The sequence below is a fragment of the Paramormyrops kingsleyae genome, chromosome 13, assembly GCF_048594095.1.
Source record: "Paramormyrops kingsleyae isolate MSU_618 chromosome 13, PKINGS_0.4, whole genome shotgun sequence".
In the NCBI taxonomy this organism is placed as follows: Eukaryota; Metazoa; Chordata; class Actinopteri; order Osteoglossiformes; family Mormyridae; genus Paramormyrops; species Paramormyrops kingsleyae.
In genome coordinates, this window is record NC_132809.1 from 6,733,890 (window position 1) to 6,761,781 (window position 27,892).

At 43.2% G+C, this 27,892-nt stretch overlaps 2 protein-coding genes across 4 annotated transcripts in view; one reads left to right on the top strand and one right to left on the bottom strand.

The window, feature by feature from the left end:
* LOC111857436 (ankyrin repeat domain-containing protein 11-like) overlaps positions 1-27,892 on the top strand; it is a 109,747-nt gene that overhangs the window by 33,649 nt on the left and 48,206 nt on the right. The window contains exon 3 of one of the 3 annotated variants that reach the window (XM_023838306.2): positions 20,154-20,258. The exons of the other annotated variants lie outside the window; for them this stretch is intronic. The gene's annotated coding sequence lies outside the window, so the exon portion shown is untranslated. The remainder of the gene's footprint in view (positions 1-20,153; positions 20,259-27,892) is intronic. 3 annotated transcript variants of the gene reach the window in all.
* Positions 6,733-26,381, bottom strand: LOC140578281 (zinc finger BED domain-containing protein 4-like). Its single transcript, XM_072698706.1, has 3 exons — positions 26,100-26,381; positions 25,511-25,850; positions 6,733-6,822 (listed from the first exon to the last, which is right to left on the bottom strand). Exons 1-3 carry the CDS (start codon positions 26,342-26,344, stop codon positions 6,733-6,735), a joined length of 675 nt encoding a protein of 224 aa, XP_072554807.1. The 5' UTR covers positions 26,345-26,381.

Consider the following 27,892-nt stretch of genomic DNA (forward strand, 5'->3'; position numbering starts at 1 on the left):
GTTTTTCCAGAGAATGACTTTCAGTTGTCTGAAGATAAGAGTGCTGTCCAGGCCTATGTGCCTGACCCTAACCATTGACACAAGATTTTTACCAATAAAGACCATTTATGGGAAGAAAATGATCTCATAATAAAACAATTTGCGGTTTTGTCCCCTCCAAAATTCTTATTTTCATTAACTCATTTAACCAATGCTTTTGCCCAAAATGATGTACAAGTAAGGCAAAAGGCACATTGTAAACATTCATGCTGTCAAGAAGTTAACTAGTAATAAGTGTTGCCTGGGCTGAGATTCCAATGAATACCCAGATACATGTAAGCAGTATTGGAGCAGGAGCTACACAACAATTTCTAACAGAGAAAGAACCTAATAAAACAATTCAAGGACCAGAAGTGCAACATAAGAATATTCAAAGAACTTACAGGCATTGGGGTGTGCGACCTGACGATATTAAATGCTGAACAATTAAAGTGTCTCCGATCTGCCTTTATGGAGAGATCAATAGTATCACACATTCTGTCAGTTACAGTTGTATGGCTCATACACGGATCTAAAGCTATTTTGTCAGCCCAATCCATTTTGACTCTCCAATAAACCAATAATATAAATAGTAAGTAGGAGTTTCTTCCTAGCTCTCCCTTGCGCAAAATGCAACACATTCCCTATTTGCAATGTAGTTGGCATGGACTACAAGGAGGAGCTGGTCCCTAAAAAGATTTCACCACTGGTAATATAGAACTTGCTTGGATTTTACAAAACCATCCTGGAGCTAACAATACTTATTTAGAAAATCTGATAAGGTAAGGTTCGCAAGTCTGATGGCAACGTGACAAACCTTTTTAACCACCTCAAAAGGAAACACCCAAGAGTCCACTGTTTTTAGTAACTTGCAAAAAGAAAGTCTTAAAATTCAACATGAAAAAGATTCATGATAAGGTTATGGGTTGTGATCCTGAATGAATATTACTACAGATGTGACAGTACACAAAATTCATGGTTTGGAACAAACCTTGGTTTTTAGTTCAGGGTTTTCGGGAAAATGGAAATAGTTTTTAAATTAAAATTAGAAAATGTTGTAAACCAAACAAATGGCAATGTGTCTGTTGACAGTGTCTGTAAAACAAAATCTGACACTATTTGCACATTATAAAAATAAATAGGTAAAACAGAAAAACACAAATATGGCTGCATTCTAACAATTATTGCATGTGCATGTCTGTTGACTGTAAACAAAATCTGAGACTATTGTTTCCATCCATCCATTATCTTCCGCTGAATCTGAAGTCGGGTCGCGGGGGCAGCAGTCTCAGCAGGGAAACCCAGGCTTCCCTCTCCCCGGCCACTTCATCCAGCTCCTCTGGGGGAATCCCGAGGCATTCCCAGGCCAGCCGAGAGACATAGTCCCTCCAGTGTGTCCTGGGTCTTCCCTGGGGTCTCCTCCCAGTGGGACATGCCCGGAACACCTCACCCGGGAGGCGTCCAGGAGGCATCCTGACCAAATGCCGGAGCCACCTCATCTGGCTCCTTTCAATGCGGAGGAGCAGCGGCTCTACTCCGAGTCTCTCCCGAATGACCGAGCTCCTCACCCTATCTCTAAGGGAGAGCCCAGCCACCCTGCGAAGAAAACTCATTTCGGCCGCTTGTACTCGCGATCTCGTTCTTTCGGTCACTACCCATAGTTCATGACCATAGGTGAGGGTAGGAACGTAGAGCGACTGGTAAATCGAGAGCTTTGCCTTTTGGCTCAGCTCCTTCTTCACCACGACAGACCGATGCAGCGCCCGCATCACTGCCGACGCCGCACCGATCCGCCTGTCAATCTCCCGCTCCATCATTCCCTCACTCGTGAACAAGACCCCGAGATACTTAAACTCCTCCACTTGGGGAAGGACCTCCTCCCTGACCCGAAGAGAGCACTCCACCCTTTTCCGGCTGAGGACCGTGGTCTCGGATTTGGAGGTGCTGATCTTCATCCCAGCCGCTTCACACTCTGCTGCGAACTGCTCCAGTGAGAGCCGAAGGTCACGGTCTGATGAGGCCAACAGAACCACATCATCTGCAAAAAGCAGAGACCTAATCCTGAGGTCACCAAACCGGACATCCTCAACGCCCTGGCTGCGCCTAGAAATTCTGTCCATAAAAGTTATGAACAGAATCGGTGACAAAGGGCAGCCCTGGCAGAGACCAACACTCACCGGGAACGAGTCCGACTTACTGCCGGCAATGCGGACCAAGCTCTGACACCGGTCATACAGGGGCCGAACAGCCCTTATAAGGCAGTCCGGCACCCCGTACTCCCGGAACACTCCCCACAGGACTCCCCGAGGGACGCGGTCGAATGCCTTCTCCAAGTCCACAAAGCACATGTAGACTGGTTGGGCAAACTCCCACGCACCCTCCAGGACCCTGCCGAGAGTATAGAGCTGGTCCACTGTTCCACGGCCAGGGTGAAAACCACACTGCTCCTCCTGAATCCGAGGTTCGACTATCCAACGGACCCTCCTCTCCAGCACCTCCGAATAGACCTTACCAGGGAGGCTGAGGAGTGTGATCCCCCTATAGTTGGACCACCACCCCGGTCTGCCAATCCAGAGGCACCGCCCCTGATGTTCACGCGATGCCGCAGATGCGTGTCAACCAAGACAGCCCTGCAATATCCAGAGCCTTGAGGAACTCCGGGCGGATCTCATCCACCCCCGGGGCCTGGCCACCGAGGAGCTTTTTAACCACCTTGGCGACCTCTGCCCCAGAGATAGGTGAGTCCACCCCCAAGTCCCCAGACTCTGCTTCCTCATTGGAAGGCGTGTCGGTGGGATTGAGGAGGTCTTCGAAGTATTCCCTCCACCAACCCACAACATCCCGAGCTGAGGTCAGCAGCACACCATCCCCCCCATAAACAGTATTGATGCTGCACCGCTTTCCCACCCTGAGACGCCGTATGGTGGACCAGAATCTCCTCAAAGCCGTCCGGAAGTCGTTCACCATGGCCTCGCCAAACTCCTCCCATACCCGAATTTTGCCTCAGCGAGCGCCAAAGCCGCATTCCGCTTCTTCAGCTTGACGGCATCCCTCACTGCCAGTGTCCACCAGCGGTTTCGGGGATTGCCGCCGCGACAAGCACCGACCACCTTACGGCTTCAGCTCCGGTCAGCCGCCTCCACAATGGAGGCGCGGAACATGGCCCATTCGGACTCAATGTCCCCCGCCTCCCCTGGGACATGGACGAAGTTCTGCCGGAGGTAGGAGTTGAAGCTCCTCCTGACAGGGGATTCTGCCAGGCGTTCCCAGCAGACCCTCACTATACACTTGGGTCTGCCAAGTCTGACCGGCTTCCTCCCCCACCATTGGAGCCAACCCACCACCAGGTGGTGATCGGTTGACAGCTCCGCCCCTCTCCTCACCCGAGTGTCCAATACATGTGGCCGCAAGTCCGATGACATGACCACAAAGTCGATCATCAAACTGCAGCCTAAGGTGTCCTGGTGCCAAGTGCACATATGAACACCCTTATGCTTGAATATGGTGTTCATTATGGACAATCCATGACGAGCACAGAAGTCCAATAACAAAACACCATTCGGGTTCAGAACGGGGGGGCCGTTCCTCCCATTCACGCCACTCCAGGTCTCACTGTCATTGCCCACATGAGCATTGAAGTCCCCCAGCAGAACAAGAGAGTCCCCGGGAGGAGCGCTCTCCAACACCCCTTCCAAGGACTCCAAAAAGGGTGGGTATTCTGAACTGCTGTTTGGCACATAATCGCAAACAACAGTCAGGACCCGTCCCGAAGGCGAAGGGAGACTACCCTCTCGTCCACCGCGGTAAACCCCAATGTACAGGCGCCCAGCCAGGGGGCGGTAAGTATGCCCACCCCTGCCCGGTGCCTCTCCCCATGAGCAACTCCAGAGTGGAAGAAGGTCCAACCCCCTTCGAGGAGACTGGTTCCAGAGCCCAAGCCGTGCGTCGAGGTGAGCCCGACTACATCTAGTCGGAACCTCGCGGCCTCGCGCACCAGCTCAGGCTCCTTCCCCACCAGAGAGGTGACATTCCATGTCCCTAGAGCTAGCTTCTGTAGCCGAGGATTGGACCACCAAGGTCCCCTCCTTTGGCCACTGCCCAACTCACACTGCACCCGTCCCCTTTGGCCCCTCCAACAGGTGGTGAGCCCATTGGAGGGGGGACCCACGTGCCTTCTTCGGGCTGTGCCCGACCAGGCCCCATGGGTGTAGGCCTGGCCACCAGGCGCCCGCCATCGAGCCCCACCCCCAGGCCTGGCTCCAGGGGGGACTATTGTTTCCACAGTATAAAAATAAATGGGTAAAATTAAAAAAAAATCCACAAATAATGCTGCATTGTAACAATTATTGTGAACTAAATCTCCATCTAAATCCCATGTGCTGGACTACTGAGTATGGTTGTGTACCTGTAGCAATTAACACTGCTATAGTCTTAATTACTTTTTAGCCCAGTCTGGATTTCCTGGTAAAAGTGCCTTAAATGCCATATCCAAGCCAACAAAAAGCCTTTGTCTTATTGACTTCTCTTTCTCCAGTGTTTGTGAATTTATGGGGAAACCAAAATATTCCCAGACTACTGATTTAAGTGATGTGGGAGGGTCTTGGAACTCTCACTTTGCAGTTATGACTGGCTGCAACCAGCATTAGCTGCAACCAACTCACAGCCATAATTATCGTAATGTTTTCCATGTTGAACATCTGCTTGTGAATTTAGGTTCTGTCTGTCAAAAAAATTTATTTGTTTCATTGTGTATTTTGAACCAAAAATGATGTAACCGAACAGCATACAATGAATACATGTACAGGTACAACCCTGTTAAGTACATAGATTCGGATTCAGTATCAAATCATTTGTCCTTTATTCAAGTGTCATCATTGTCTGTTAAAGTAGTACACATTTGGCTTTGAATCAGCCTTTAGTGTTGCACAATTTTTTTATTGTCTTTATTAGTGTGACTGTTACCTCCTTACTTTGATAAGGTATTATTGTAGTGTCATATTCATGACCAGATACACTCTTTTTAGTGAGGGTTGTAAGGTCTCATAAGAAGTGAGAAATTGTGGATTTATTAACCTGCCCTCTAGATAGCACCATTGCCCCCATCCGCCATGGCAGAGTATGTATTGAATGTTCTTCTTGTGTATAAACTTTAGTGGTCTATACCCCTAAACAGACCTAGCAGAAATTCAGGTGGACTTTGAAGTTTGAAGTTTGAAGTCTATAGCCATTCAAGATTACTTTGTCTTTTGGCGCACTAATCTCAGAGGGTGTTGATGGCAGTGGGTGGATGGCTGATATTTGGCCAGCACAAATTACTCATCAAGAAAAATTCTAGAACAAACAAGTCTGTCGGTGCTGAAGTGGCAGCTGGATACTTTTGTAGGGATGAAATTCAGTAGTGTCTCCTGTGCTGGGTGGCAGTCCTGTTTGTGAGTCATTTTTGAACCTGAGGTCACTTTAATAAACTGTATTTTTTGGCGTTGTAAGTGAAAGTTGATGTGCTGATGATTGAGGAGGCCCTTGAATGCACTAAAATTTGTCAGATTTTTTTTTGCAGTGCTGTCATATTACATTCTGCTACCACCAAGGCTCAGGTGATGGTGGTGCTTCAGACCAGGTTCTAGAACTGAGGGTGCTTAGCTTTTTGTTTTGTACATGTGCTTATGAATGGTGTTGTTATTAGTAGACTAGATTGTACAATAAATTTAACACGAAACTGGAGCTGTCATTTTAGAGACTGCCAAAAACTAAATAAGTAAGTATTGGACATGGATCAGTCACGTATGGCCGATACCTGATCCGTCAAGTAGGTCTGGATCAGCTCCCATATTCGGATCGGTGTATCTCTACTAATTACTGTGCTGCTTTTAATCAGGGGTCTGGACCAGTTAGACCAAGGTTCCACGTCTTTATAAAACAGTCTGTGTCACCTGCCTTTATTCAGTCTTCACATGATGTAGTCTTATTCCACAGCAAAACCTGCATTTGTTCATTGGGGTGCTCATGGTCACTCATTTCTCGAGTCAGAAATGGCAATATGAGTAATTTGTTGCAGTTATAGTATACAGTTGAATAATTCCTTTTAATATGTAATTTTATGAAGTCTTGTTGCATGATTATATAATTTTTTTTTCATGTCTTGTATTGAATTGTATCGTACTATTTAATTTAAATTTTATTTAAAATCATAAAGAACCAAAGCTTTAGATCAAACTTGAGGCTACAATTCCACATCTCTGCACGCCAGTCCTCATCATCACCATAAGGGTGCCCAATCAACCCACCAGTGCCCCATACACAGCTAAGGAAACCATGTGCAACAAATATTAATAAACAGCCCACAATCTCAGCATGTTTGTGGGTGTTGATATTTATTATTAGTCTTTATAGATTAAAAACAATTACATATTAATGGTTGCTCAGAGTACTTTTCAGTTGATGTAATCTGCAGAAGATGGATGCAACATTTCAAGCAGTTATGAATTGCTGATTTCAATCTTCTAACATCTCAACTAGTAGTACAACTGAAGGAGAGACTTCCTTAGTGTCCTCTGCTCTGGCCTTTAGTAGGATGGCCACCTTCAGCACAGCATCGCGCATCAAGAGCCAATAAGTGCGTGCGCGTTTGCCTATCTGCTCTTTTTCAGTATTTTTTGGCTCTTTGGTGATGCATATTTTCAGCTATCTGTTTCATCCGGCATTTTGCAGATCCCTTTAATCGAGTGGGAGAGGCTGCTGGAGCAGGTAGCCACTATGTTTCCTCTGCATGAGCATTGCTTTGCCCCTAATGTTAGTGCTGCCAAACTAGAAGAGAAAGAGTAAAGCATTACATCCAGATCCAGGTGTTCAGAGCCTCAGCACACACTTGTGTGGGCCTTCTATTTCCCGGTTCCTAGCTTTGATTTGCTGCAGCTGGTCTGCTAGAGTAATCTCCCAATCTGTCTCAACTTATTTTCTGGGCAGAATTTATGTTCAGAATGGTTATCACTCTTCCACTTAAGCTTTGCGAGCATGAAAGCTGGTGTAATATTCAGTCCATTGTTTAAAAGGTTATATTACCTTGTGTTAACTTTTTAAAGGATTAATTTAGTTTGCTGGGAATAGCATAGTTAATATAACACTTAAAATGTTTTTCATGCAAGAATGAGGCTTCATACAGCAGCTAACAAAACTCTAAATATTGGGTATCTCCAGGATCAAAATACAGTTATTACTGACAGTTACTCCTGCTCTGCAGGAACAAAAAGATACCTCAGTGCAATGTGCACTAAGCAGAGGTTCAAATGAGTCCTCTGGTGCCGTTTTGTCCATATGTTCTGTAGGTTCTTCTGGGTTCGTTTTTTCCTGTTTTTGCTGCCAAATGATGAAGACTGTCTTGGGGGAATGGGGGGGCATGTGGGCTGTGGTGGTCAGTCAGCTGCGTGAAGGCGCAGCGTGTCCCTGGCAGATCCAAGTGGAGCCGTGCACCAGCCAGTGACAGATGAGGCCACAGATGGATCCCTGCGGACTTAACTCTTTCTGTGCTGTCCAAGTCATATTCTCGGAACAAGAGTAGCTCTCACTTTCTGGTACATTCAGTTATAATCTGTTTGAAATCTGTCTTCTAGGGGCATCTTTGTTAATGCATATTTTGAGGTATTGGTGTCCATGCCTTGTTCATGTTGATCATGCCTTTTTGTAAGAGCGGTGTGTAATGCAAGAGCAGATGATACTGTGGTGTGTGTCAAACAACTAGTAAAACACAAGACTTTCAAATAAAAATAAAGAAATGTACCAAGCACACTGTTCCTGTGTGAGTCTGTGTGTTGGGGGGGAGGAGACAGTGTGTTTCCTCCACACACATTGGTTATGTTTACCTGGATATTTTGTCGTTCTAAACGAGCATTCCAAATGAGCCTTTCAGTATTAGAAGATGACAATTAGATTAGACTTACCACGGTGGAAACATGTCAATCACCAGACTGATGGCTGTAATGTCAGTATCTGCCATCATAGCAATCATTGGTGAGAGTGACTTGTATGACTTTCATATTGAACAAATTTTCATAGAAGCACAATTTTTGCATGTTACATCTTTACTGTTTAAAAGTGTTGACGGAAGATGTGACTGTACCTTCAGCAGCAAATCTTTCTGCCATTCATAAATGAACCGCTGGATAAACATGTTTTCTCAAGGCCTGAATAAATTCCAACGCTTGAGATGCCAGCTGAAGAGGAAACTTTCAATCACCATTTAGGTTAAGGTTGTGTGTTCATTAACATGTGCACATTCACATCCCAGTTCCTAACGATGGATGTAGGGATGTTATCAGTGGAAAATGATGGCCAAGCAGAGTTTCTAGTTTTTTTTAGCTTACTTTAACTAACTTACAGAATTCCATGACATGCATACCTTGCATGTAGAGTTTTCCGATTTAATCCTATTTAGGATTATAGATATTCCATTTTCAGTGATTAATTTATAGTTGATAACTTTTCATTGAAGTTTATATCAGTTAGATGTTTATTTTAAAGTGTTAATGTGTTTTATTTGTAACTGAATGTTTTAATCTGACTTGTAATATAGCATCTGACTCAGAGCATCACCAAGACTGTCTGCCAGTTACCTTGCAGAATTTTCGGCATGCTGGAGTTTTTCTCTTAGTAGCTGGTGTTTGGTATGTTGTAGATCACAATGGACCTTATTTCCCAAAAGGATTCCAAACAAATACAGAGTTACTTGCCTGTTTTTGAGGCTGGATGCTTCATGCCACATTTGCATGGCTCAGTTGAGCACTGAGACAGTACATGGCTTGATCACACAGGGAAGCAGCAGAAAGAGGGACTGTTCGCCTGTGGCCAAGTCATTCACTGGCTAAGTGCCGTTTACCCTGGCCTGCTGTTGGTGTTGGACTTGGAGTGTTCAGTGTCTTTATTAGTAGCAGTGTCTTTTAGGCTTGGGTGGGCGGTATCTATTTTTTCTTACTGTCATACCTTCTAAACAGTTATAAAAAATGTTAATTATGTAGGTTTTTATGAACTCTCGAATCATCAGTGTGGATGATTAATGCAGAGGAAACAAGGAGACTTTGTTTTTTGACACCAATGTCACTTCTGGATCTGTGGCACCTACCCGATCTGCGGCCCATGTGCACCAAGTTTCACATATGGCACATACACTCCAACATTTTACAGTGTATTTGCAGTGCATTTTGTTTTTGTGGCATTAACCTACATGTGTGTTATTCTTTGACTTTTTAAAAAAAAACTTAAGTGATGCTCCAATCACCGCTAATGCTAGGCACCATAATACATTGCCTTAATACATCATCTCTGTATCAGTTTCATAGAAAGGGGAGCGTCTATTTTTATGGTATAAAAAATATCTTCGGGATTTCCAAATGTCACGGTATACCATAATACTGAGCCTAGTGTCTATCTAATGTCTCTTGTTGCAGTGATTAGTGCTGTCATGATTACACGATTGAACTCAATTACTAGATTATTAAAAAGCATCCATTAAACATTTCCTCATCAATTACTTGCCAATATGTAGAAGAAAGATGGCACATATAGGATGCGGGTCCAAATAAAATGCTAAAGCATCATTCATGTGGAAGCACTTCCCATTAAAAGTGAATGAAAATGCAGTCATTTGTCCGTTTTGCAAAGCAGAACTTAAATATCACCACAGCATGACTGCAATGCAAATACATCTTAAAAGAAGACATTCAGGGTTAACGGACTCACCCAATAATGTGAGGTTAGCAATAGATATGTGTCAAGATATGTAGCAATAGATATGTGCCTTTGAAAGTCGTGTCTTTCTCATCACATTGACTCAAATTATTTTGCTTAATCTACTTTCTATGATTCCTGTATGTCAAAATAATCACTGCTAAAACTAAGGTTAGTCTCACCGCTTAGCCACATCATTTTACAGAATATATTGCATATAACAAATAAATATATATATATTTTTTTACGTATTGTGTGTCAGGGCTGAACAATACTGGAAAAAGCTGTGATGTTTGAAGTTTTTGTTGTATTTAGGAGCTGAAAATTAACTATAGCCAAATAACTTATCTATCAACCAAGTCTGTCAAACAAGTTGGTGATGTGCCTTGTGTTGCGCAAGCAGACACAAAGCAGAATCAACAAATCATTTGGTTCTGCTCAGTATCGTCTCTATGGAATACAAAATATTTCCATACAGCGGAAGACGTATGTCTTTTCGTGACCAGAACTTGTATGCTTTTTTCCTCTTCGTTTATTTCTGTTTAATTTCTCACAAACATGGCACGAGATCTATGACTGAGTCCAACAGGAAGGATGAAAATGATTATGATTGTTTCAGAGAGAGCATGCAGAACTCATGCCAAAGTAATGGCTGTAAGTTTTAGACTTTTTTTTTTGTGTTTTAAAAAACATATTCTAAGTAATCTTGAAAAGGAGCTGTCATTAAAGTTGAAAAGCTTGCAACTTTTGTTTTTCTGACTGAGTAAAAATGTTTTAGCACAACTAATTGATGGTTTGAGCCCAACAGATTATCATGATCTTTGCAATGTAACTCAATGTGCATGAAATGCTATGTCGATACTGTCATTGCATATCGTGTTAGTCTGTCAAGGCAGCACAGTGGCATGGGTAGCGCTGTACAGTACAATACCCTATAGTTACTTTTCAAATTTCTGTATATTCATTTATTTTGTACTATTTATTATTTTTCTGACTTACCTACAAATTTGACTTGGAGAGATTTAGGGAACTGAGCTCATTTGTAACTGGGGGACTGCCTGTAATCAATAGTGACAGCCCTAGTGGTGATTAATAAAGGGCTGGAAAATAAATCATGTTGGTAGTTCCCTGCATTCCTTTGTGGGCTTTTCTGTTCCTGTCACAGACCCTTTGTGATGTGAAAAGTGCTAGTTATCATTGTTGTAATAAACTGGGGAAATAACTGCATCATGCTCAAAAACCATGAATCAATGAAAAACCTGAATACACTGTACTGCTATTGGCCTAGGTGAGTAAACAAACTACTGAAATATTCAGACCACTAGAAGTTATTCTCAATATAATGGAGGTATAATTTGCATCATTGGCTTGTAATGGTCATCAGCTTAACACACGGTGTTGGCAGTGATTTCTAAAATATGGCTGCAAGTGTTTGTATAGTATAAAAATTCTTTTTTTTTCCTTTTTCAGAGAAGGGCAGGTCTAAACAGTATTGTATTCTGGGAAGCTTTTTATAGTATTATACTTACACTTTAATTAGCTTTATATTATCAACAGTCCAGCATTTCTATGTTGAAAAGGCTGCATACTAAAATAGCAACAAAATTATATTTCTTCTCAGTGAGGGAAAATGTTGGTTCTCTGTCTGTCCTCTGTAATTACACTTCAAAGTAATAGTACTGATTTAGGCAAATTTGTAGTACCGGTGCAGTTTTAAACCACTGGAAAGGGTGAGATAATGCATAATGACTGGAGTCAGTCAAATTTCTCCATTGTAGAGCTTGGTAGTTACGACTGATAATTACTGGAGAAGGCTCAAAAAGACATTGAAGGTTTTGTATTTGATAAAATTTGAATTTTTGTCTCACAATTAATGTACTGAAGATCAGTTAAGCTAGATGTGTGCCAGGGTGTTACAAGCAGTGGTGGAGGAAGTACTGAAGCTTAGTACTTAAGTAAAAGTACAAATATCCTGCAAAATATGTATGTAAAAGTAGAAGTGCTTCATCAACAATCTTACTTAAGTGAAAGTACTAAGTACTTTCAAGCAACTATACAGTATATGTGTATTGGAAAGTTTGGTGTGCTTATTGTGCATGCACTCTGCAATACTGTGTGTACCCCAACTCAGAATTATGTGGATGACAAGTTATCTACTAGGTTTACCCACTAATATACCATTAAGATAAACCAATCAGGACATGATATATCTTTAAATCATATTTAAATATTTGCAAAACTATTCAACACATCTGTTAAGAGCCGATGTTGGCTTTGGGTCCATGTTGAATGTCTCGTCTTCTTGAAATCCAGCCAGTCTACCAGCTCGTGCTGCTAAGTGACGTGCGCTGCCGCCATCATTGGACCTAATAAAGCCACCTGATTGGTAGGAAATGGCAAACAACGTCAGAACGCAATAGGCTAACAATTTTTTTATGCAAGATTTTGAAGAAATTGTGTTCATAAAATGTAATGACTAACGGCATAAATTGTAGAAATGTAGTGGAGCAGAAAGTACAGATAATTGCCGCAAAATGTAATGGAGTAAAATAAAAAGTATGCATTATTATTTTTGCTTAAGTAAAGTACAGATACGTAAAAATGTACTTAAGTACAGTAATGAAGTACAAATACTTTGTTACATTCCACCACTGGTTACAAGTCAGCATTTGAAAGTGTTTACTAAGCAGCTGATGTGACAGTAATCTTGCTGTATAAGTCTACTAAAACTAAGCAAAATACTCATTTTCTAGTCTTTGCCTTCAGCACACACATGCAGAAGTCATTACTGCCTGTGGATTTGCATCAGGTAGATGTGTAGTAAAACTGTAAGTGACAAATATTGGGTGGGCATGGCAATGTTAATGGTAGTCCACAAAATGGTGGGGTACTGAATACCAGTGCCAATATGGCATCAGTTCTTAAACGATTGGTATGTACCAGACCATATTACAGTGCAGATTTCAGTGCATTTTATTGCCACTTAAATACCTGACCTATTTATTGAAATATTTGCCCTCTGGTGCTCAGGTAACAGAAGCTAGTTAACATTGCACTTGTGCTGATGTCACACTACTCTTACATAATAGGTGCCTTCAAAGGCTTAAAATGCCTAAAGCTAAATGGTCTAAAGCAGGGGTCTCCAACAGGTAGCTTGCACACCCCTAGAGAGTAGGTCGTGAAATAGTCCTATTATAATCCCAAATGTATAAATGAAAAAACATGTTTTCATTTGTTGCCAAAGTATCATGCATTCACTCTCATTTTCATTTAGTCTGTTCTAATGTGACTTCAGTTTCAATACAATTATTGCTACCATTCAATGGCTAAAAATTATCACACTGCACAATTTACGTTAACTGTGTTGCTAGATTGGCAGACTGGATTGTGCAATTAAAATGTGTTTGGATATATTTTAATATCTAATTATTCCAATGTGCCAACTATGGTTGTTAACGGTTTATCCACAGCCTTACAACAGTCATAAAAAGTTTCTTTTACTTAGTCACTATGGAAGCCAAAGGCCATGCAGTACAATTTTTTCCCACCATTTTCTTGTGTTCTTATGATGCCAGAGTAGTTATGTCGATTTCTCAAGAAAACGAGCGTCGTTTTCTTAGGTAACGGAATAATTACCTCAGAATAATTACAAGGATAAAGATATTGTGATCCCATGGGGCTGGTCATGCCATTCGTATATGTAACAGTTATTTAATGTGTGCATTCATGTATTTTGTGTTGTAAATAATGTGTTGTACCCGCACAGTGGTTTGCCGTGGAGTGCGTGGCATGTCCGGTCTCTATGTTGCGCCATGGTCCTAGGAAATGGTATCATTTCACTTTACACAAAATGTGTATATGATGTGATAATCTACTTAAATTTGATATAAACAAATTTTCCCACCCATATTCAAATCTAAACAAATTGCCTGAATCCTTGGGGGTTACTCTGCTAAACAAAATGTGCTGTACTTAACACTGTTCCATCTACAGCCCTGGTGGATGACATGCAGTGTCAAACTTCATTAAAGGTAAAACAGAATGTTATTTAAAATGTGCAAAACTATGTTCAATCATAAATGTACCGGCACCCATTTTCTTATTGTTTTAACACCAGTATCAGGGGGAAAAAAACTAAACAATGTCCAACCCTAATCCTCAGAGTGCAGATCACTCCGCTGTAGCATTAATAGGTCTGCCCCTGGCAAACAAGCTGTGTCCTTGATTAATGCTATATCAGCCCTACTTTAATGGCAGGAATAAGTTGTCAGGGATGTAGTATCTGTTTGTTTTATAGTTCTGCAAATTAAGACTGCTGTTGTTTCATCATAGGCATTTTATAATTTCGTAAATAGTAGCAAATATAGTAGCACGCTAACCTCTTTCTGCCTTCTTCCCTGTTCTGTCACACTTTCTTTTAGTTAACCTTTTCTACTTCACTGGAGTAGTACCCATTTTGAGCTGTATTGCGCATAGATATAGCAGTTCCTTTAATTACATTTCAGCCAGAATATAGTGTACCTTTGTTTAAAAGTAATGTAGCAGGACACATTGAATTTGTATTTGAATTCATGTCTTTAGCCCTACACTACCCACTGCCAGACAAAACCAACCTGATCATTTAAACCTTTCATTTAAAACTCTTCACATATTGTAGAGTTTAGCTGCACTGTTTTGCTGGGTGAGAGATTGTGGTATTTATTGCAATTATTGGCAGTAATGTTTCATGTTATCTTGGCTTTTTGACCTATCCATTGAAGAAAGCAAATGTCCCAGTATGTTTTGATTTTCTGGTTTGATTTGAATTGTACTTCTGAACCAATGCCATCTCAGACCTGGTGTTTGTTAAATGCTGTAACTTATTAGTTATTTTTCTCTTCAAGGATGGACATTTGTGTATTCTGTAGAGCTCAGCCTAAAGTAATTGGTTTGAGCAACACACCTAACTCTACGTGCTTTCCAGCAGCTGAATGTCTCACTGTTGTCATGGTGATGGCTTAGTGGACAGTGGGGCTGTGAGGGGGGATGTACGTGAGCGGGAATATGATGAGTTAGATCAGGGATGGCAGCTGACCAAAGCTCTCCAGTGTGCTCTCACAGAGCTACCTGTCATTGAACTCCTCCCCTGAGTTTATGTAATGACAGCAGCTAGGCCTTCTGGTAGCACACCTTTAGGGCACTGCTTCAAGTCTTTGAGACAAATGTTGGATTCTGTGGTTAAAACCAGGCAACAGCACATGGATAGCATGAATGAACGAGTGTGTAATGTGCATGCCACTGACTGCATACGCCTGGGGCATTTTGTAGCCCAGTTGGTTAGTGATCTGTCTGGAGGTTGTAGGTTTGAACCCCATAGACAGCAGTGTAATCATATCACCGTTGGGCCTTAACCCCGTCTGCTCTAGGGGTACTGCATGATGGCTGACCGTGTGCTGTAACCTGAAGCTTGCTCTTACATGTAAATATAGATGTGTGTTTGTTTCTCATGGAGAGCAATTAAACGAAATGAAGAAAGGAAATGAAATGGGAGTAAGATGGGATATCCAAAAATACTCTGTTTCCCCACAGGGAATAATAAAATACTATTTTATTACAGCCTGAGTAATCCAGTCAGTTTCAAAGGGCTTTACCATATATATAGTGGTATTCACTCCACAGCCTTATGGAGTTGGATATTGTCTGGGTCTTTCCAAATGAAATGCTTTTGGTCTCATAGCACTAGTATGGAATAGAATGGTTCTGAAAGAGGTATGATTACATGTGATTTTCCTCCTTCCAAGTGTCCTATGTGGCCTCTCATTTTTCCTCCTCCTTTTCTATCCTATTTTCTGTCATTACTCAATTATAGCCTGCTGGATCTCCCATGAGAGGAGTGGTGTAAGTGCAGAGGTGTGGGGACAGTCTGATCCCCATCTGGACTATGGTGTCCTAGTGGCTGCAATGGAGGTACTTTGTAAGAGTGATGTCACCAGGTAATGAAGCAGTGGAGTTCTGCTGATTTTGTGGCCTGGGTCTGTAAGCCCCAAGTCAGGCAATAAGATGATGAACAGCTTGATTCACATTAGGTACTGTGTTTGGGCAGCTCTGTGTTCACATGATCTACAGCAAGTATTGCTGTTACCTTTAAGTAATTTTATATACAGTAAAACCTCAGTTTGCGAGTGACATGGTTTGCGAGTGTTTAGCAAGACGAGCAAAATTTTTAAATAAATTTTAACTTGATAAACAAGCAAGATCTTGCAATATGAGTTTTATGTATACGCTTTGCCTGCCTAGCATCACGTAATCACAACTGAGCCGATGGTTCTTCTCCTTTCTCCCTCTCATTGTGGGTATTCGTTTCCCATGCTTGGTCTCAGTCGGCATGCCTCACTCATATAGTCAAAATTTTGTAGAAAAGCACCACCCAAAGAAGGGTGTAGCAGTTTGAGCGATGAATCTGTTTAACAACAATGCAATGTCCACATTTCCGCGAAATCGAGAAGGAGGCAAAAGCGGATGTCATTGGATAGGTTCCTTGTTAAAGTCACACAAAAAGACAAAGATTCCAGTGAGCCAACTGATTATAGTGAAAGTCATCCTACAAATTTAATTTGTTTTATGTATTTTTACTTTATATTTTGTATTAATCATTTTTATATGAATATTTTTCCGTTGTGGAACGAATCATCTGGGTTTCGCAAATTCGCTTTGATATACGTGTTCTTTGGTTTAGAAGCATGTTTCCGGAACGAATTATGCTCACAGTCTGAGGTTTTACAGTATATAAAATTATTGTTCTTGGAGCTGCTCCATTTTTGCACAGGATTGTCTGTATTTCACACATTGGCATATCAGAACAAAATCGATTAAAATCGAAAATCGGATTTATTGTGAAAAAAAATATTATTAGAACCATGGTCTCGGACTTGGATGTGCTAATCCTCATCCCTGCTGCTTCGCACTCTGCTGCAAACCGCCCCAGAGCACACTGGAGATCCCCAGCAGATGAAGCCAACAGGACGACATTGTCTTCAAAAAGCAGTGAGGCAATCCTGAGGCCACCAAACTGGACACCCTCAACACCCTGGCTGCACCTAGAAATCCTGTCCATAAGTATTATAAACAGGACTGATGACAAAGAGCAGCCCTTGCGGAGCCCAATCCGCACTGGGAACATGTCCGACTTACTACTGGCAATGCGGACAAAGTTTCGGCTACGTTCATACAGGGACCAAATCGCCCACAACAGTGGACCCCGGACCCCATACTCTCGAAGCTCCCCCCACAGAGCACCTTGTGGAACCCGTTTGTAAGCCTTTTCCAAGTCCACAAAACACATGAAGACTGGATAGGCCTCACAAGGGTATAAAGCTGGTGCAGTGTTCCACGGCCAGGACAAAAACTGCATTGTTCCTCCTGAATCCGAGATTTGACTATTGATCTCACCCTCCTCTCCAGTACCCCGGAATAGACTTTCCCAGGAAGGCAGAGAAGTATGATCCCTTTCTTAAATAAGGGGACCACCACCCCAGTCTCCCAATCCAGCGGCACTGTCCCTGACCTCCATGCGCTGTTGAGAAGGTGTGTCAGCCATGACAGCCCCACAACATCCAGAGCCTTTAGGTACTCTGGGTGGATATCATCCACCCCCGGGGCCCGGCTACCACGTAGCTTTTTAACCACCCTGGCCACCTCAGCCCCAGTGATGGGCAAGTCTCCCCCAGCACCCTCGGGCTCTGTTCCCTCAGATGTCTCAAAGGCAGTGTGCGTAGATCTATCTGAGGCAGGGTTGAGGAGGTCCTCAAAGTATTCCTTCCACCTCCGGGTGATGTCCCCAGGTGAGGTTAACAGCACCCCCTCCCCGCTATATATAGTAGGAACCAGGAGCTGCTTCCCCCTCCTGATATTCCGGATGGTTTGCCAGAACCTTTTTGAGGCTGACCGAAAGTCGCTTTCCATGGCCTCACCAAACTCCTCCCACGCCCGGGTTTTGCTTCCGCAACCGCCGAAGCCGCGTTCCGCCTGACCTGCCGGTACCCATCAGCTGCCTCCGGTGATGCCCGGGCTAATAATTCCCGGTAGGCCTCCTTCTTCAGCTTGACAGCCCCCCTCACCTCTGGTGTCCACCATCGGGTACGAAGGTTACCGCCACGACTGGCACCGACCTCCCTGCAGCCACAGCTCGGTACGGCCGCTTCCACAATGGAGGTCCAGAACAGTGTCCATCCAGACTCAATGTCCCCAACCTCCCCCGGTATGCAGTTGGAATTCTGCCGGAGGTGCGAGTTAATGCTCTGGCGAACAGGAGCCTCTGCCAGACATTCCCAGCAGACCATCATTATGCGCTTGGGCCTACCAGGTCTGACCGGCTTCTTCCCCCGTCACTCACCACCAGGTGGTGACAGCTCTGCCCCTCTCTTTACCCGAATGTCCAAGACTGAAGGCCACTGTTCAGATGATACGATTATACGAAGCCTCAGGCATGTTCGTACCATGTACACTTATGGTGCATGGTGGACACCCTTATGCTCGAACATGGTGTTTGTTATGGACAAACCATGCATTGCACAGAAGTCCAATAACAGAACACCACTCGGGTTCAGATCAGGGAGGCCGTTCCTCCCAATCACCCCCCTCCAGGCCACACTGTCATTGCCCACGTAAGCGTTGAAGTCCCGCAGCAAAATGATGGAATCTCCTCGTGGCGCACTAACCAGCACACCACTAAGGGAGTCCAAGAAGGCCAGGTACTCTGAACCATCATTCAGCTCATAAGCGCAGATGACAGTCAGAGACCTATCCCCGACCCGATGGCGCAGGGAGACAGCCCTCTCGTTCACCAGGGTAAACTCCATTGTTAATGCACCGAGCTGTGGGGCCACCAGTAGCCCCGGCGTCGTTCACCTGCCGCAACTCCAGAAGAAAAGAGCATCCAGCCCCTCTCCAGGGGATTGGTTCCAGAACCCACGCTATGCGTTGAGGTAAGCCCGACTATATCTAGTCGGTATCTCTCTACCTCACACACAAGCTCAGGCTCCTTCCCCACCAGAGAGGTGACACTCCATGTCCCGAAAGCCAGTTTTGTCAGCCGGGTATCGGACCGCCAGGGCCTCCCTTGGACGCCACCCGATCCACAATGCACCAAACCCCTGACATTCCCCTTGCGGGTGGTGGGCCCACCTGGGGACAGTCCCGCGTGCCTCTTTCGGGCTGTGCCCAGCCAGGCCCCATGGGCCAAGGCCCAGCCACTTGGCCCTCGTCAACGGGCCCCTCCCCCAGGCCTGGCTCCAGGGTAGTGCCCCGGTGACCCTAGTCCAGGCAAGGGGAACGAGACCTTCGTAGAATTCTTTGTCATAAGGGTTCTTTAGGATTGCTCTTTGTCTGGCCCCTCCCCTGGGACCTTTTTGCCTTGGGAGACCCTACCAGGGGCTATTGCCCCCAACAACATAGCCCTCAGGGTCACTGAGGCACACAAACTCCTCCACCACGATAAGGTGGCAATCTAAGGAGAAGGGTTGGGTTGGTTTGTGGGCAAAGATGGAGCTTCTCTCTTGAAGTTCATGGACAGGGCAAGGTCTGCGTGATAAGTGTGAGCTCCTTCATGCCTCTTAGACCAAAGAAGCCGCACTGTTTAAATTTCTGTATGCATTATCTCTAAAACCCCTAACGTAAACACAAACAGCCTTCTTATAATCATTAATTTGCGGCCTAACATGGCCTACTTCGTACCTCATCATAAAGGCCATGAATATAAGCATCTGTTAAATGAATAAATGAAAAGGTACACAAAGCATAAATCAAAATGTGAGGAGTAGTGCTTTCCCCTGGCAGGCTGCCCTTGCTTGCTTATTTGAAGATGATTCCTACAGTAAACAGCAGTTAGATGCAGGCCTAGGACAGTCAGGAGATGGTGTTTTGGTGGGTAGCAGCTGTCATTGCAGCAAGTATTGGCAATGTCTCCCCTCTGGGTGTTATGCCTCAGTGAGTCTTCACAAGACCACCACCTGTTTGCCTTCTAGAACGTGCTCCCAGGTCTGCATCAGCCTGGCTGATTCCTGGGCTTTCCAAGGTCTCCTTACCCAGATGTATACCTTTGCAGACTGATGAGAAATCATGATTACCTTTTGGGTGTGCAATTTGCTTTGTTATACATGTTATATGACAACACAAATACATCTTTGTCTAACCAGTAGCTTGAAGAGATGAGCTACCCGTAATCCACATTGTGAGTGGAGGAAGTGAACCATTGTGCAGAGTAGTTTTGCTGTTCTTATCCTGAAATATGTATAGGTTTTTTTTTTATGGAGAATTGAGTTCTGGGAGATCCATTGCTCTCACCTCTCTCACAAAATTGTTTTGGTGATGTTAAATCATTTGGTGTTATATTAAGTCACCTTCATATAGTAAGAGTAATGCACAGGTTAATGTTTCCACAGATTAACCAAGGTCCAGTTTGGACCTGGAACTCAATGTTGCTCTGAAGCCTTCACAGGAGAGTTGACTGTTGAGGGCTTACTCATCAAAGTCCTACGATAGTTAAGGTAGGGTGACCAGATAAATCAAAATGGGAGGAGTAGTGCTTTCCCCTGGCAGACTGTCATCCTTGACTGACCGTCATAAAAGTAAATTACCATTAACATGCATCAACCCTACCCGAGCTCATAGTACTGCTTAAACTAACATTGTTGTTAGATATCTTGGCATTTATGTTCATCGAATAGTAACAATGTCACTGACCTCCTGCAATAGACTGCACTTTGTGACTGAACAGTAAATTCAAATAATTTTCTTGTTACTTATTACTGGACCTTATTTTCAGTTGTTAGCAGCATTCAATCAAGTCAGTGTCAGGCTTCCCAGTGGTATATTCATTGTTGTGTTGATTGAGTCTTTTCACGTTGTTGCTGCTCTTTTCTATTCAACCAAACCCTTGATGGCCTGCAGTATATCCAGTTTGTGAACTGCTGAATTTAAACTATTTGTCACCAAATCACGAAATGTGATTTAATGCATGTTTCCCCATGGCATGTTCTTTTTGAGCTCTAGGCCCCAGTCTGGCTGTGCTATCCAGGATATGGCATGTACTACATCCTTATTGCCCTTTCCCTTCCCCTGTCCCTCCCACTCAACAGGATAAAGTGCTACTATGGAAACAGTTCCTCCTGTAGAAAATAGTCATGCTGTTTGACAGCCTTTGTGTATTTCTTATTTTTCAAATTAGGGGTAATTTCACTGGAGATCTAGCAGAGTTAATAGCTGGCATTTTAAACAGTGTCAGTCAGGCATCTATAGCAGCTGTAAAACTACACATTGAAAGGTATTTATAGTCCATGGGTATATAGAGTGTGTTAGGCCAGACTCCTCAGCCAGTTTGACTGGACATCTCTGTAGTGTAAAACAGGAGTTGTTTTGAGCTGTGCCCAGAACATATTGCACGTTGTGTGTGTGTGTGTGTGTGTGTGTGTGTGTGTGTGTGTGTGTGTGTTTGTTTGAATTCCACATGCCCCTGCTCTTCCTCCTTATGTTGTTACAACGGGCTTCACCTTAGCTGCCCTATTGATTGCACTCCTGCTGTGTGGCGTGTGTGTGGGTTGCTAAGTAACATGTCCCTGTTTTCACAAGATCTCCAATTGGAGGCTGATAAGTAAGGGGTGGGGGAGTGAGGCTGCACCTGCATGGAGCAGGTGACAAGTCTCCTAAACCAAGAAGATCATTAATTCCCCTGCATCCTAAGAAAAAGAAAAAATACTTTGCAGAAAGTGGAAAGTAATTAAGAGTGAAGGAAACATTGATACTGGGATATGGTTGAGAGGGAGAGGGTCTGGTTCCACTCTGATCAGATTGGCCAGATGAAGGTGGCAGAGTTAAAAGAGGCAGAGCCAGGCCCAGAGACATGGGGGAGGACTGCATTAGCTGCTATGAAAAGCCTTTGTGTGGTTAATAACAGTCCTGGCTCACTGCCAGGGGCTCAGAGTGCGGGATTAGCCTGAACAATCAGGTCTGCAGGATCAAAACAAGGAGGCAGGAATGGCGAGGTCATACAGCTACCATCTGTGTGGATGCAGTTAGGGAGAGGAGGGGAGGGGAGGGGGGGCTGGAACAGAGCCAGGCTTTGGTTGGACTCTTAGTGGAGATTCTGCATGTAACAATGAAGCCCCAGGATGGTGGCCTCAGTAGTATAATCCTGCCTGGTTTCTAGCTCTGGGTGAATTACCACTGGCCACACACACACAAGTGTTCAGTCACACATATTCAATCCAATATTCAGTATAAAGGCATTTACTTTGTAGTGGAGGATGTTAGAAGTTTTCAGACGAGTGACTAATTTGCTTGGTATTTCATTTGTCTGTCTGTCTTGCTGAAATGTTAATTTCTTAATGATTCTTATTTTGGATGTCCAGTACTACATTGGCATTTTTTGTAGTGCTTGACTTGCAGGACTTAGCTCTGTCATCCATGTTGATTGTAAGGATACCCATTCTGTCATGAGCCCTATTTACTGCTTTATGTGGCTGGAAAATACACTCACCAACTGGTGCCTGTGCTTGGCTAAATAGTTCAGTTCTTCTTGTGTTTTGATTTGTTTCCTTGATTGAAAGACTCATCATTCTCATGTGAGAATTATTTAACTGTTGTAATTACACTACACAATGTATTCTGAGATATTAAATTCTCGCCACTTGTTTAAACCTCTGTGGTAGTTTCTTTTGAAAGCGGTGCTTGTGGCTTCTTTCCTGTTTGATTAGCCGTGACCTTGCATGTTGTAACACAGCAGCTGATGGCATCTGGAATGGGAGGAGCTTCTTACATAGTGACAGAAGCTGACCCACTCGGCAGCATTCCCCCGCCCTGCAGGCATTATGAGGCTTCTGCTGTCCATTACATCCTTGTCTCCTTGGAGCACACCTTCTCTGCTTTCATTCCTGTCTATCAGCAGCCCCAGACAGCAAAATGGCAGGTGTTCCACTTATGGGCTCATAATTTCAACTTTAATGACCAGCTTTTTGCAACAATACCACACACATTTAAGCCCACACACGCATACTGACTAGCTAATGAGCTTTAGGGATGGCTGAGTGTCCTTTCCAGGTACTACTCTACAAACTCTCAGGTTCTTTTCCAGATCACATACAATTCAAATGTGCTTGCTAGAAGTTATTAAAAACGCAAATAAAATTTCCAAAGACTGCTTAGCATTTAACAGCAGGAAAATATTTTTCTGCCAATGTGGGATGTCTACATACTGCGTTATGCAAGATGACATCTAAGCCTTTCGGGTGGTGATTTTCTGAGGTGCTTTCCAAATTTCAGCTGTATTGTCACCTGTATTATCTTTATATAAACTCAAGAACAGCTCTGTACTATGTCTTTTTGTATAGGAGAAATCAGTCTTTGTTCATTTGAACGATCATCTTTTTAATCATGCTACTAACATTTTAGCTCTGTAACTAAGCAGTTTGCCCCTTTCTGTAAAATGAAATCATCTCCTTATCAGTGGCACTCATGTAGTCAATTTTGAAAAATGGGAGTATTCTGTTAGCACCAGTGTTTCAAAATGGAATTAAGTGTTCATTTTTGTTCAACTGGAGAAATTAATATTAGAGGGGATGATTCTCCTAACTTGGTTCATTAAGTGTGCTGTGACAGATTTCTGGAGAGGACTGAATGCTCTGCCTTGGATTGAAGGCCTTGTGCTGGCTCCTGAAAGGACCTGGCCCATCTCCGAGCTATAAATGGAGAGCAGAAGCCAAAAATCCCTAGTGGTGATGTTTTTGCCATTTAATTTCCCCCTCTCTCCCTCCTGCATCTCATCTCAGATCGTGTGATGGTACAGTGCTTCTTTTATTTTCTACTTCCTTTTGTTTATTATCTTCTGACTTTCACTTGGTTGTCTTCTGTGATTTTAACTAGTACTATATAGGACTGAATGATTGGGAAAATAACCAATCACAGTTTTTTTTGACAGACATTGCGATTACCATTTCATTTGCTATATTATTTTTTTATACGGCAAGTTTCAGTTCAATATTAAGTGTGTAATAAATTTAAAACATATGATGCAGCATTACCACATGAGAGAGTCAAAATATAAACTGGTTTATATTCTAATGCAAGGATGAGAATTTAAAGATGTGGTGTGTTAAGTTAAATAAAGTAATAATGAATACAGTTGCAGCAAAAAGAAAAACAATAGCGATCTTGCAGCAAACAGCTTGGTCCCCTAATAACACTAGAACTGCCTTTTCCCATGCCAATGAACAAGCAAGAACTACTTTGGTGTATGCAGCCCTTTTGTTTGCGCTAATGTGTTATTAGTGTTAACAGCAGCAAATCTAACACACTCAACCAAAACGCCGCCATGTCCGTAACAGAGTGCCTGTTCTGTCCTGAAACCATAAAGCTGGAAAGATTTCAAACGTAGTATGCATTTTATAAAATGTCGAATGTATAGACAAAGTTTATTGGTGATTTCATGTTGGTCGAAGTTTCCACTTTTTAACTGTATATGGTTATTCTCTATACAAATCAATTCAGGGGAAACAAAAAATGTATGTGTTCAGGGTTGCAAACTCTCACGAGTTTGGGTAACACACTTTCAGACTCTCACGCAAGAAATCTTATGGCAAATCTAAATTATTCCATTATGAACTTCAAAAACGTTAGGGCACTTTGCAAACCCTACAGACTATTTACATGGTAATAAAACTCTTACATACATGTAAATGTATGTGCAGACTCGTCTCAAACAGAATGTCTCACTCCAGGCAGCTGACCAAAGTTGGCAACCCTGCATTTTATTTGAAATGAGCTCGTAAAATTCAGTTTTCGACTGAAGCGGCTTATCATTCATTTGCCTTTGCTGCTCTGACAAATACAAAACAAATGAGAAAACATTTTATGCGTCACTTTTTAATGTCTTTTCTAAATAAGACCGTGCCCATATCCAACTGTAATAGTGATTTAATTGATCTGTTCTTTTAGTATTTATGTTAAAGCGAGGCTTTTATTTTATTACTAATAAGATTAATCTATGAAAATCAATACTTAAATCAGTGAGCACTAGGGCTGCATGATTTATCGATTTCAAATCAAAATCGCGATTTGAAACAACGCAATTAGCAAGTCGCAAAAATCACGATTTAGGATATACATTATACATCACGTCGGACCCAGGGTTTAAAACTGCTGTGAGAATAGTTTTACAAATTCATGCCGTACGTGCTCCCTGTGTGACAGTCATTCTCACCAATCACAAGCGCCGTGCTTCTCGTATGCCAGTCATGCTCACCAATCAGAAATGGCCCAAGAAGGCGTATAGGCCCACAAACAGCAAACACGTGAAACCCAAGGAAAATGTTACATTCGCGGTGCGGAAAAATACTGATTCCGCTACTGAGCTATAAGTGAATTGCCTTCCTATTTCATGGTCCGAGATTGTTTAGGAAAGGTCCTATCATCAGTAGAACCGGCGAGCTCCTTTTAAACACCAGCTGCAATATAATTCAGCGCATCATACCTTTGGTTTTTGTTAATAGGCAATAGCATTAGTATACCGCTAACCCATCAAAACAACAATGACACAGTCAGTAATTCTCACAGCAGTGGAGTCGGTGACCTCCAAAAAAGCCATAAAACCCACTAGGGATGCACCGATACCACTTTTTTGGAAAACGAGTACGAGTACGAGTACTTGCATTTCAGTACTCACCGATACCGAGTACTTAATAAAAACATGATTTAAATTTACAGGTAACAGCTTTAGTCATATAATTTAACAAAAAAAACAACGGACCATTTTAGCCAAAGTGGGGAACCTGATTTTGTTGACACCCCAGTACTTCAGAGGACTGTCTTCACGAGGGCTTGGGGCCTCTCCGAGGTATGTGACAAGCTCAATGGCAGCACCTGCTGCCAGCGGCTGTGCTGCCTGGGGCTGCTCCTTAGCGATTTCTTCAAATACAGTGTCCAGACTGCTGCTAGTGCTGGCCTGGGCCTTGAACAGTTTAGCAGGAGGTTCTGCAGCTTCTGCCCGACTCCCCTCTGCCTCAGCTCTGGACATCATCTGCAGCTCCTGCTTCAGGTGCAGCTTGGCCTCCGGAGCAGTGTTGTTGGAGAAGAAGCGATCTTTATACCTGAACAAAATTCATGAATGTATTAATATGTGGAAAAATAGGACTGATTTTAGTTTCCCCTAAACCACTGTCACAAATGCCAGCCATTTGGCTTTCTGGTAGTAATAAGGAAATTTCATATTATATATTGCATACATTTGTATTTGTGTATTTTAGTTACAAAAATATAATATAATATTTCAGATGGAAATTAATCTTACATTTAGTACTGTAGTTTATCATTGAATACCTATAGCACACAGACTTTACCTTGGGTCAAGTATGGTGGAGATGAAGTACAGTGGGTTGGTCTCGACGTCACTGAAGCGCTTCTTGACAGCTGCCAGTAAGGTTGCTTTCATTGTCTTGACGCCGTGGTCCTCGTCTGTTTCTCTGTTTAGAAGTCTCACTAGCACAGTCACAGCTGGGATGACATCAGATGCTAGTGCGTCGTAGCTGCTCACTTTTTTAGTTAGTTCCTCAAAGGGGGCGAGGATGGCAACAGTCTTCTCCATAAGAGCCCATTGGTGAGCGGTGAGATAGTCAGGGAGTCAGGGGAAGCAATAAAAAAGGCGAACAGAATGTTGGGTTATATCTCTAGAAGTGTGGAGTTTAAGTCAAGGGAGGTGATGTTACACTTATATAATTCCTTGGTAAGACCCCACCTAGAATACTGTGTGCAGGTTTGGTCACCATACCTCAAGAAGGACATTGCTGCCTTAGAAAAGGTGCAACGAAGAGCTACGAGAATGATTCCTGGTCTTAGAGGAATGTCTTATGAGGAGAGGTTAGCGGAACTGAATCTGTTTAGCCTTGAGAAAAGGAGACTAAGGGGGGGGATATGATTCAGGTCTATAAGATTCTAACGGGTCTGGATGCTGTTCAGCCAAATGACTATTTCAATATTAGTCTAAATACTAGAACTCGTGGCCATAAGTGGAAATTAGCGGGAGAACATTTTAAAACAAATTTGAGGAAGCACTTCTTTACACAGCGTGTAGTTAGAGTATGGAATAGTCTTCCTGCTAGTGTAGTGGAAGCTAAAACTATGGGTTCCTTTAAATCAGAGCTAGATAAGATTTTAACAACTCTGAGCTATTAGTTAAATTCTCCCCAAACGAGCTTGATGGGCCGAATGGCCTCCTCTCGTTTGTAAATTTCTTATGTTCTTATGTTCTTATGTTCATGCTCGGACACATACACCCCCAGCACTCGCTTTTGCTCAATGAGGGACTGGAGCATGTAATACGTGCTGTTCCAGCGCGTCTGTACGTCCTGCTGCAGTCTCTTTATTGGCTGGTTGAGCTGTCCCTGAATGTCCTCGAGGCGGGAGTAGGCTAAGGCGGAATGTTTAAAATGCCCAACTATTTTCCGCCCCACTGCTATAGCATCAGCTATGCTCCTCTGTGCTAATAAGCCCTCATGAACAGCCAGTTGGAGCGTGTGCGCGACACACGGCAGACTTGGGAGCCCTGCGTCATTCATGGCTTTAATCATGTTTTTGGCATTGTCACGAAGCACAACATGTACTGGTGTTTTAGGTATACCTCATGTCTGGAGCATTTCCTCAAACACATGCGCTATAGCCTGGCTGGTGTGCGAGCCGCGGAATTGTTTCGCATGTAATATGGCTCGTTGCGGCGTGAAACTCTCGTCTATCCACTGGGAGGTTAGGCTAATTAGCGACACGGGGCTAACACTGCTTGTCCAAATATCCGTGGTGAAACTAAACGCAGAGGAGGCTTGCAGTAGGCTGTGGATATGTTTTTTCACAGAGTCGTGCAGTTTAGGCAGCTCCGTGTCAGTCATGTAGCGGCGGCTTGGGACATCATATCTGGGCTCCAGAACATAGAGGAGACGCAGGAATCCCAAATTTTCTACCTCCGAGAGTGGCTGGTCACTCAATGCAATGTACTCGATAATTGCCTGTGTTATTTTCACAGCACGTGAATTGTCTCTGGACATTTTCTCTCGTCTTGCAAGAGTTTGCTGCAGCGTGGGTTGTGTTGGTTTAGAAGCGTGGGTAAACTCTTTGTACTCGTTGTCATGTTGGGATTTTAGGT

Bases quoted from the DNA above. Each gene is read 5' to 3' on its own strand.
- LOC140578281 (XM_072698706.1), bottom strand. From the start codon at position 26,344: ATGGAGAAGACTGTTGCCATCCTCGCCCCCTTTGAGGAACTAACTAAA. The intron at 25,851-26,099 runs GTAAAGTCTGTG...AATTTTGTTCAG, and splicing joins TCCACCATACTTGACCCAAG to GTATAAAGATCGCTTCTTCT. The intron at 6,823-25,510 runs GTCCGTTGTTTT...TTTCTCTTCTAG, and splicing joins TCCCCACTTTGGCTAAAATG to TTTGGCAGCACTAACATTAG.